At 47.1% G+C, this 11,448-nt stretch overlaps 1 protein-coding gene across 3 annotated transcripts; it reads left to right on the top strand.

Moving 5' to 3' along the window:
• Window positions 1-8,430: 8,430 nt before the first annotated feature.
• LOC311319574 (actin, alpha cardiac muscle 1) lies at window positions 8,431-10,848 on the top strand (the record flags this gene model as incomplete). 3 transcript variants are annotated; one of them, XM_084451142.1, is made up of 6 exons in its annotated part: window positions 8,431-8,559; window positions 9,201-9,396; window positions 9,548-9,709; window positions 9,835-10,026; window positions 10,367-10,548; window positions 10,705-10,848. In XM_084451142.1, the coding sequence occupies 6 exons, from the start codon at window positions 8,431-8,433 to the stop codon at window positions 10,846-10,848; spliced, it is 1,005 nt and encodes a 334-aa protein (XP_084307268.1). The 3 variants fall into 3 exon arrangements, with proteins under 3 accessions (XP_084307268.1, XP_084307267.1, XP_084307269.1); XM_084451141.1 differs by having other exon boundaries at window positions 9,072-9,396; XM_084451143.1 differs by lacking the exon at window positions 9,835-10,026 and having other exon boundaries at window positions 8,458-8,559; window positions 9,072-9,396.
• Window positions 10,849-11,448: the final 600 nt, after the last annotated feature.

Here is an 11,448-nt window from a genome sequence, read left to right as displayed (position 1 = left end):
CTCCTCTCTCTCTCCTCCTCTTCTCTCCTCCTCCTCCTCTCTCCTCTCCCCCTCTCTCGTCTCTCTCAGACCAGGATGGCCAGTTGTGGTTCGTGTTTCTGGAGCATCGTGTGGCTGGTGGTGCTGCTGTTTCTGGCCTGGCCCATTAGCATCACCCTGGGGGGTCTGTACGGCCTGATCGTGCCCCTCACCACCTGCGTGGGCCTGGACCGCCTCTCTGACCTCCTGCTGGAGGGCGCCAACCTGGGGCGCACCTGCGCCCTCAACATGAGGCACGGCAAACCACTGTGCTGAGGCCTGACCCTGGACCCCCCCCCCCCCTCCCCCTCCCCCCACCACCGTCACCGCCGAAACCCTGGGCTGCGTGGAGGAGGCCTGTAGGAGGAGTGTGCCATTTAGCTGTTCACTCACAAGAACAGAGCTGTCGTTGTTTTTGTTGATGTTTTTGTTGTTGTTGTTGTTTTTGTCTATTTTAAAAGCTTCAGAACATTGAGACGTGGTCACTTGAGCGACTAGGAAACTTGCACTTACCAAACTTTTAACGATAATAATAATAATAATAACAACACAATACACTTTCATCTGTCAAAGGATTCCACTTCCTCTTTCTGTGAATCTTGGGTTGAATTGTAGTTTGGGTTGGTCTCCGACAAACTGAAACATGCTCTGTATTCATGGCCTGTGTTTGCTGTTTCACTCACCATGACTCTGCACAGACCAGATAAGAATATTCAATTGCTCGACTTTAACCGTAGAGCGCTGATGCCTTATAAAAAAAAAAAAGCTGGATTAAAACTTATAATGCGATTAAACTGCTTTGAACTTGCGCAATGTGTGTCTATTGATGGAAATGTTATTTTGCATTTGACAGATAATGACTCCATGTTAGCGGTTTTGAGTCGACTAACCCTTCATACGAAGAGAAGCGCAGCAGGTGTGGTGATTGGAGCAGTCGTCAACAAGCTGTACAGTGACTTCCTGTGAAATATCCCTGTCTCTACGGAGGTCTGTTGTGGGTGAAATGGGGAAATGATGATGAAATCTGATGACATGTACTGTAGTCATGCTGAGAGAGATTTATGACACAATCAGCAACCGTCAAACTTGAAATCTGACCTCAACCACAGGACTGTGTTATGGTACCATGCCTCAGAGTGAGACCTTAGTTTTAACCTTGATTACTCAGAATATCTGTTTGTTTGATGTTAGGGCTAAAGGCTATAGAAATAAAATCACCTTGACATTGACAGGCGGCCATTTTCAGTTGCATTTTTAGCAGATCTTAATTTCCAAGTGACCAGGTGTCACCTTTCACCTCAACTGACCATTACTCCATCTGGAGAGGAGCTTTCATTGCAGACTAGACATACTGACCACACTGACTGACCCAACTAACCCAACAAACAGAGTCTGGGCTCTGTTAAGTCAGGGTGGAGTTCACCTGGAGTCACCCTTCTTTCATCTCTCCTGCTGCTGTGGAGGACGCTGAGATGGTCCACAGGAAACAGAACCTCGCTTCAAAAAAACTCCCAGAGCAGCTGAGGAGGAATTCGATCGCAGGGTGAGACAGAGGAGAGAGAGAGAAGGGGGTCACAGGAAAATACTCCTCCCAACTTTCAGGAACAACCGCTGAACACAGAAGTTCTGCGGTGAAACTATTCATCATGGAAATGTTCACCCGTCAGAGCAGAAGCCCGGGTATCTTGTTCCCTGAAGCGTGAAGAATTGAAATAAATGCCGAGTGGCAAAACAGACTTTCATGAGCTTCATGTTTGGTAGCTTACATTCCTTTAGCCTGTGTTTGGTGACGGGACAGACAGCTACTTTGAGCCTGTCTGGAAACTCGCACTTTCCTCTTCTTTGTGTCTTGTCATCGACTCCCAAAATAGCTCAGGTTCCAATACTTAAAAATCCCTGCGGGGACTTATCCAAACTACTCCTGCTGAGTGCAAACACATCTGGGTTGCTATGCATTTGTAGCTTAAACTACTCGAATTTGATTCATGAATATTACATATTCATTCCAAAGCACTATTTAACCTCATTCTGGTTTCACTATTGACGGAAACACACCGTGACAATAAATCTCTAATGCTTTTAAATGCTAGGCTCTAATCCTTGACAAAATTCCTTTGAAAAAAATGGCCGCAGCCCAAACCTTACTGCAGGATTCATGCGCGTGCCATATGAGACCTAGATAGATCGCTCTTTTTGTCCGCCCAACTCCGGGGGCAGAAGCAACTTGCCAAAACCATCTGATTTTAATTTCAAGTTTCAGTCAAGTCAAAGCTAGCATGTTAGACATGGAAGACAAACTCACGGCACCTTGCTGAGAGACTGGATGTGAGAGAGAGGAGAAGAGATGGGGAGGGGAGGGGGCATGGGGGAGAGAGAGGGAGGAGGGGGAGAGAGAGAGTTAGAGAGGGAGGGGGGGGGGAGTTAGAGAGGGAGGGAGGGGAGAGAGAGAGGGAGGGAGGGGGGAGAGAGAGAGTTAGAGAGGGGAGAGAGAGAGAGGGAGGGAGGGGAGAGAGAGAGTTAGAGAGGGAGGGGGGGGGAGTTAGAGAGGGAGGGAGGGGATAGAGGAGGGAGGGAGGGGGGAGAGAGAGAGAGGGAGGGAGGGGAGAGAGAGAGTTAGAGAGGGAGGGAGAGGGGAGAGTTGGAGAGGGAGGGAGGGGAGAGAGAGTTAGAGAGGGGAGAGAGAGAGAGAGGGAGGGAGGGGAGAGAGAGAGTTAGAGAGGGAGGGAGAGGGGAGAGTTGGAGAGAGAGGGAAGAGCCGGTGAATATTTGAATGGGGCTGGAGATTGGGGATGGAGAAAGCATGCTCCTCCTTGCTGTGAGGAGACCTGGGGGTTTAGAGAGACGATATGTAGGGCTCGGGGTATCCAATTAACCCCTTACTGCGTTGTAACTTCACCCTCACACACACACTCACACACACACACACACACTCATGTACGTACACAGATTTTCACAGGTAAGGGGAGGAGAGGACTTTCCCATTGGCCACATTTCAAAGGAGGAGCAGATGCTGTAGAGGCTCCACCCCCCCCCCCCCCCCTCCTCCTCCTCCTCCTCCTCCTCCTCCACCATCTACTCCTCTTCCCCATCTTCCTAGTCCTCCTTATAATCCAGATCCTCCGCCTCCTCCCCCTCCTCTTCCTCCACCCCTCATCTTCCTCTTCCTCCACCATCTACTCGTCTTCCCCCTCCTCCTCCTCCTCTTCCTCCTAATCCACCTCTTCCTCCACCCCTCCTCTTCCTCCACCATCTACTCCTCTTCCCCCTCCTCCTCCTCTTCCACCTAATCCACCTCTTCCTCCACCCCTCCTCTTCCCCCTCCTCCTCCTCCTCCTCCTCCTCCTCCACCACCTCTACCTCCTCCTCCACCACCTCCCTCCTCCTCCACTCTCTCACTGAGGGGCTGTGGGCAGCTGACTCACATGAGCCGTGTGTGTTCTGTGTTGTGTACATGGCCTGTATGTTAATGAAGGTAGTCACCGCTGTGTATGTAAATCACAGCCTGTTTTCCTGTAGCAGGGGGATATATCAAGCCATGTATGAACACGCACTATGGAAATGAGAGCAGAGAAATCGCCTGGGATGTGATGTATGTGTGTTTCTGGTTTCCTGGTTTCATTCAGGGGAATGTTGGGAGCGTTGGGAGGTTGGGTTGTTAATCTGGAGCTAAACTTCCCGGGCCGCTGATAGAGTTCCGCCGCCGCCTCCGTCTCTACGGCTCATAAATCTCCGGAAACAATATTTCTGCAATTCAAGCATATCTGACCGTTGCTTTGCGCAGCAACTATTGAGCTACAGCAGCGCGGTCCTGGCCTCCGCTGCCTCACACCACGCCAATAGTCCGTTACATAACAGCCTCATAACTGTATCGATATTCAGGAGAGAGAACATGTCTGTTGTTGATGTGACAGGATCATATCGCTAGGAGATAGCAGCTGGATGCATCCTTTAAACCAATGATGCTTTAATCTTCAACCATTGCGTCGTTAAGACTTAATTCAGTTTTTCGTACGGAATTGATGAGGCCGATACTCCACACACACACACACACACACACACACACACACACACACACACACACACACACACACACACATTTCACTGAGCACTATGTTTCATGTGCTCTGTCTTGTGTGACCTCCTAATGGCCCCCTGCCAGAGGCCAGCATGGATCTTTGTTGGAGGGACCATTTGTATTGAACCAGTTTTGATGAGGGGCTACTAGTGAAGTGCCACTAAAACACAGGGATCTGAATGCACGCACACACACACACACACGCACACACACGCCGCGGGCACGATGAGGCATGCACGGAACATGGCAGCCCACACAAAGCTTTTCAACAGAGGTTCCACATGTTGTTTAGTGATCAGGAAACCCCATTGAAAATCAATCAGCGTTTTTCTCTCTTTTTGCTGGACATTTTTTTCCCCTATTACACAAGTTTTGCTAGCCTGGCTCCAACTCCTAAATCTGAATTTTCGAGTTTTCGAAAGGTGATTCAAGGTCTGGAAAGTATTTCGTCCAGAGTGATCTTTTGGTTGGAATTCCAACCAGGCCAATCAGTGTTCTTTGAATGCGTCCTTTGAATTAAACTTTGCACCGTGATTGGTTAGGGGATGAACTAATCGCTGAGGATTCCTTCAGCAACGCCCATCTCAGAAAACAGCTGCAATGGGAGCCTGTTCAGACTGAATAAAGAAGTGAAATGAAATGGCAACTCAGTCTGAGTGTCAGACTAAATCCCCCCCCAGGAGTGTGTGATTACGGAGATGATGATGCAGAAGATGGGGGCAAATCTCAGCTGCTCTGCACACACACACGCACACACACACACACACACACACACACACACACACACACACACACACACACACACACACACACACACACACTGTTTTGAGGCCTACCTCATTCTGAAAACAAAGATGTTCTTGCTGTCACTGTTCTTACAGGCTTTTGGTGGCTGATGGGACTGACCAGAGACATTATGTTCATAGAACATGTTAACATAGAACACAATAACCATAGAACATGGTAACATAGAACACAATAACCATAGAACATGGTAACATAGAACACAATAACCATAGAACATGGTAACATAGAACACAATAACCATAGAACATGGTAACATAGAACACAATAACCATAGAACATGGTAACATAGAACACAATAACCATATAACATGGTAACATAGAACACGATAACCATATAACATGGTAACATAGAACACAATAACCATAGAACATGGTAACATAGAACACGATAACCATAGAACATGGTAACATAGAACACAATAACCATAGAACATGGTAATATAGAACACATTAACCATATAACATGGTAACATAGAACACAATAACCATAGAACATGGTAACATAGAACACAATAACCATAGAACATGGTAACATAGAACACAATAACCATAGAACATGGTAACATAGAACACAATAACCATAGAACATGTTAACATAGAACACAATAACCATAGAACATGGTAACATAGAACACAATAACCATATAACATGGTAACATAGAACACAATAACCATATAACATGGTAACATAGAACACATTAACCATATAACATGGTAACATAGAACACAATAACCATAGAACATGGTAACATAGAACACAATAACCATAGAACATGTTAACATAGAACACAATAACCATATAACATGGTAACATAGAACACAATAACCATAGAACATGGTAACATAGAACACAATAACCATAGAACATGGTAACATAGAACACAATAACCATAGAACATGTTAACATAGATCACAATAACCATTGAACATGGTAACATAGAACACAATAACCATAGAACATGGTAACCATAGAACACATTAACATAGAACACATTAACATAGAACACATTAACCATAGAACACATTAACATAGAGCATATTCTCACAGAACATATTAACATAGAGCATATTCTCATAGAACATGTTAACCTTTGAACATATCAACATAAAACACATTAACATAGAACACGTTAACACAGAATATGTTAACATAGAGCATGTTAACCTTAGAACATGTTAACCTTAGAACATGTTAACATAGAACACATTAGCCACAGTATGTTGATGCGGGACGCCCCTGTGACTGCCACTCTCTCTCTCAGCCTTGGCAGTCCCCCGTACAGGTGCCTGTTGGTAACATGCTCGTCCTTGTTGATGTTGAGTACTGAACGTAGCATTCTGGTGTAGCATCCATCCAGGGACTTCTGTAGGGTGAGCTTCAGGGTCCAGCTTTCACAGCCATATAGGAGTACTGACTCCACAGTCGCGTAGACGAAGCGTAGCTTGGTGTGTCGGGGGAGGTTGGAGTTCCATAACCATAGAACACATTAACATAGAACCCATTAACATAGAACATGTTAACCGTATTTGAATACTGGGGCAAAGAGATGTGGACATCAAGCGGAGCCCTCAGTACATCAGACCAGACAGAGAGTCAGAGTGAGCCGTTTGGCTCGGGGTTGGGTGACAGCAGCCTGTGATTCACGGCCTTCTGTGCCCTTCTGTGTGGCCCTGCCCGTGGCTGACCCTACCATCATTCCTGGCCAGCGTTGTTCTAGCCCTGTCACAGTCTTCTTTACTGTCTTCTGTCATGTCTGGTTTCTTTTCCTTCAGAAGCACCGACGAAAGGAAACAGGGTTTTTCTTGTGTTGGATGATTCTAAAGACTAGTTTGAGATCAATGTAGGAGGAACTGTCCATCTGGCCTTCATTCTTAGAAATACAACAACAACTGATGAATATGATTGAAATAACTAAATAAAATCTAAATATATGCATGTGCTCACGCAATGGTCTCATAACCTGGTTAGTATATGACAGCCCTCAATAAACAAAACGACCTCATTTAGAAAATGATTCACTCAGTGAGATTAAACAATTCATTAGAGCTATGGGAGCACATTGATTTATGCAAATCGAATTATAGAAATGTATGACTTCCTCAACTGAAATACCTAACCTCATTAGGGATGAAATAATGCAAGCACATTTATTCTATTCAAAAATTTCATAAATTACTCATGACAAACACAAATCATGTCTAGCTGCTTCCAACTGCCTCGATAAGTGGCCTCTCTCTCTGTGCCTGTCGAGAAAGAATCCAAAATGGAGGGTTTTGGAATGTGTGTGGCTGACAGAGCCAGGCAGCTGCTACGGTATGCCAGCTGTGTGGGGAGCGACCCCTTCTGCTGCCTCTTTAAAGCCTATTGTCTGGGAGTCCTCACAATGCCAAGATCCTTCCTAAAAAAATACACGCAAATTCACTTTCCCAGAAAGTATGTCATAAGCGGTTAAAATTTCCCTCAACTCACAAATAAAGCATTTTGCATTTATTTAATAATGTGTCTGTTCCCTCAGAGTGGGATCCAGTCGTTTGGATACTCAACGTTTTAACTTATGCATGTAATTGTAATAATTGGTTTATTTTAGTCTTTGTCCTCCAAAGCTGGAATCTGATCTCTGCTGGGAGGTGAGTCGTCCGTGTCTGGCTGACCCTCATTGTCTCTCCGCCTGCCCCCGTCCCTCCCTACATGGCCCTGGGGGCGCGGACGCCCCCCCGCACGGCCCTGCCACTCCTCACCATCCCATTAATGGCCTCACAGTCCTCAATGGCGCGAGGGGCTACCAAATATGGATAAGGTGGTGCACTTCACCCCCCCCTCTGCCCGGCCCACCCCCGGGGGTGCGAAGTCTCCCAGACGCTTGTCAGAGTATAAATTGGGGCGCCCTCCTCGCTCCCCTCTACCCCTGGTTTACGGCCCTAGGTGCTGATCTGGTGAGTAGCAGAGCAGCGTGTGTTTACAAACTAGTCAGTCAGGAGTCAGAGAGCAACAAATGGATTTACAACATTCTAACATGACTGACTGGACCCAAACTAACTAAGAGGACCTACATTTGGACACGTACTTTTACCAGACCGAGCACTTCATTTTATTCCCTTTTCCTGCTGTTTTCTCCTTGTTTGTTTGGGTGAGATTTATGGATGATACTTTGCTAATGAGGATATATAGCAAAACTATCAGTATAAACACAACCCAGAATGACTCAGCTTATCAACAGGGCACAAAGCCAAGATCTAACTCTTTAATTTAGTTCTGTCTAATCCCTAATACACTTGGATGAATATAAATCTTAAACTAATTCCATCCAACTCCCATCATTTAACAGGTAATAGTAGACTAATAAATAACAATCCAATGACAACTAACAAACTTAAATCTTGCAATTGATCAGTTATAAAGCTAAGGAAAAAAGTACTTGCAAAGTGTGCCCAAAAGTAAGATAGCTACAGTCTAAATGTCACTGCAATAAGGTGTAAAGAAAAATCCGAGCGTTTTGTTTTGTGTGTGGGGCCACATCAGAGCTGACAGCATGTGTGACGACGAGGAGACTACCGCTCTGGTGTGTGACAACGGCTCCGGCCTGGTGAAGGCTGGCTTCGCCGGAGATGACGCCCCGCGTGCCGTGTTCCCCTCCATAGTTGGTCGCCCACGTCACCAGGTGAGGCACCTGAACACGGAACCTTTACGTTTGTACTGTATCTTGTCATACCTCAGCATTCCCTGCCAGAGGCCATTAAAGGTGCTATAGATAACTATTTCTACTGTATGTAGAAACGGAATAAAGGTTTGTTCCCCCCTCCGCAAAAAATAAAACCGATGATGAATTTATCATTTTAACAATTGTGACAGGTCCGAAATTAATGTTGTGTTTATCTCTGTCTTGATAATGATGTCTGAGGTCTGGTTACCACATCCACCCAGGCTCGTGAGCCAATAGTACAACGTTGGTACCACATGGTACAATATCTCTGAGTCAGGAGTCTATATAATACTATTGGCTCACAAGCCTGGGTAGATTTGTACTTTTTTATATGATTCTTAAAAATGTTATCTATATCACCTTTAAAATAATGCAGGCCAGGCGTAAAAACCAAACAGACTATGTTTATATGATGGGCCTGCTTGTTCCACTAGTTTGGCCTCAGACTGCTTCTCATTGCGCTTGGTTAGGGCGTCATGGTGGGTATGGGTCAGAAGGACAGCTACGTGGGTGACGAGGCTCAGAGCAAGAGGGGCATCCTGACCCTGAAGTACCCCATCGAGCACGGCATCATCACCAACTGGGACGACATGGAGAAGATCTGGCACCACACCTTCTACAACGAGCTGCGCGTCGCCCCCGAGGAGCACCCCACGCTGCTCACCGAGGCACCCCTCAACCCCAAGGCCAACCGCGAGAAGATGACCCAGATCATGTTCGAGACCTTCAACGTTCCCGCCATGTACGTGGCCATCCAGGCTGTGCTGTCCCTCTACGCCTCCGGACGCACCACAGGTGTGGATACAGACATACACACACGTACACACATGTGCACACACATACACACACACACACACACACACACACACATTGAGGTGCGCGGGTGGGGGGAGGGTGGCGCGGAGAATGAGAGAGAGAGTTAACATAATTATTTCCTCCCACTCAGGTATCGTGCTGGACTCTGGCGACGGTGTGACCCACAACGTGCCCATCTACGAGGGCTACGCTCTGCCCCACGCCATCATGCGCCTGGACCTGGCCGGTCGCGACCTCACAGACTACCTCATGAAGATCCTCACGGAGAGAGGCTACTCCTTCGTCACAACCGGTACGCGCGGGCAGCTAAGCTTACCGAACATCCCCTGGCCTTTAACTGTGCGTTATGCTAACCCGATAAAAGGTTTTGTATCATGAAGCTTTATCGATAACGCGGCCACCCTTGATTCCCGACAGCTGAGCGTGAGATCGTGCGCGACATCAAGGAGAAGCTGTGCTACGTGGCTCTGGACTTTGAGAACGAGATGGCCACCGCCGCCTCCTCCTCCTCCCTGGAGAAGAGCTACGAGCTCCCCGACGGTCAGGTCATCACCATCGGCAACGAGCGTTTCCGCTGCCCCGAGACCCTGTTCCAGCCCTCCTTCATCGGTGCGTATCGTGTTGTCTTGGACATCACGCACGATCGCCGTACCGCTCGAGATATAAACTCGAATACTGTTTAAGTGGATTTATCTGACCCGGCTGGGCTGATCTACAGTAAGAAACAGTTGCTTGCAGACTGCAGTGCGGGCCTGTTAACATGAGCAGCCATGGCTTGGCGTGCAGCTGCTGAGAGGAGCTGTCCATTTCAGCACCTGTTGGCTGTCGACACGCGCGGCCACCTGTTTTAACAGCTGACGCTGGTCATATAACCTTTGAACTTCTCTGTGTGTGGGGGGGGGGGGGGTTGCAGTAAGATAACTCCACTGTCCATTGTTGTTCACGACAGGCATGGAATCTGCCGGCATTCACGAGACAACCTACAACAGCATTATGAAGTGTGACATCGACATCCGTAAAGACCTGTACGCCAACAACGTCCTGTCTGGTGGTACCACCATGTACCCCGGTATCGCTGACCGCATGCAGAAGGAGATCACCGCCCTGGCCCCTAGCACCATGAAGATCAAGGTAACGGCCTGTTTATATATTTGTATTTGGGTTAAAAGCTTGAGGTTTAATATGTTGGACTACTGCATCATTTGACAAGGACAGGGCATTGGCTGTGTGGGTTGTAGACTCTATCTAAGGGTCATGTGACCCTCCCCCACCCCCCTCTCCGTCTAGATCATCGCCCCCCCAGAGAGGAAGTACTCGGTCTGGATCGGAGGTTCCATCCTGGCCTCCCTCTCCACCTTCCAGCAGATGTGGATCAGCAAGCAGGAGTACGACGAGGCCGGCCCCTCCATCGTCCACAGGAAGTGCTTCTAAGCGCCTCCTCCCCCTCTTCCTCCTCCTCTTCCTCCCTCCTTCTCTCCACTGTTACAGTTCTTCAAACACTTAGTTTACGGCCCAGGCAGGGTCATTCAGACCTGCCCCCAGGGTCAAGGCAGCCTCTATTTGTCGTCAATGACCAGTTTGTTTACACTCAAGTGCTATTTATATGTGGATATATGTGTGTATAGGTTTATAAATAAAAGAAATCCATGACTTAAAAGAGTTTTTTTTTCTTGTTTGGCCTTCATAGGCTATATTTATAAAAGTGCACATTGGAGGTCACCGGGGTTGTGTGCCTGCTATTGATCTGTTTCACTGAACCTTAATGAGGAGCAGAGGGAGGGAGGGGATGTTCAGAGTTCTCACTCTCTTTCTCTATCTCTCTTTTTTGCTGTCTTTCTCCCTTTTTTCTCAATCTCTCTCTCTCTCTCTCTCTTGTTCTCTCTCTTTTCTCCATCTCTCTCTCTCTCCGATGAGCCTCGTTCACATCAAGAGATAATTCAGTAAAGGTTACACAAGATTTGAATTAAGGTAATTCAATGTAAATAATGTGACCTCTAATCCGAGATGCTAAATCAATGTGGTAAACAAAAC

Source organism: Borostomias antarcticus, assembly GCF_949987555.1.
Source record: "Borostomias antarcticus genome assembly, chromosome: 16".
Taxonomy (NCBI): Eukaryota; Metazoa; Chordata; class Actinopteri; order Stomiiformes; family Stomiidae; genus Borostomias; species Borostomias antarcticus.
The sequence above is the reverse complement of the archived record's forward strand: the minus strand, read 5'-3'. Positions and strand labels throughout refer to the sequence as shown.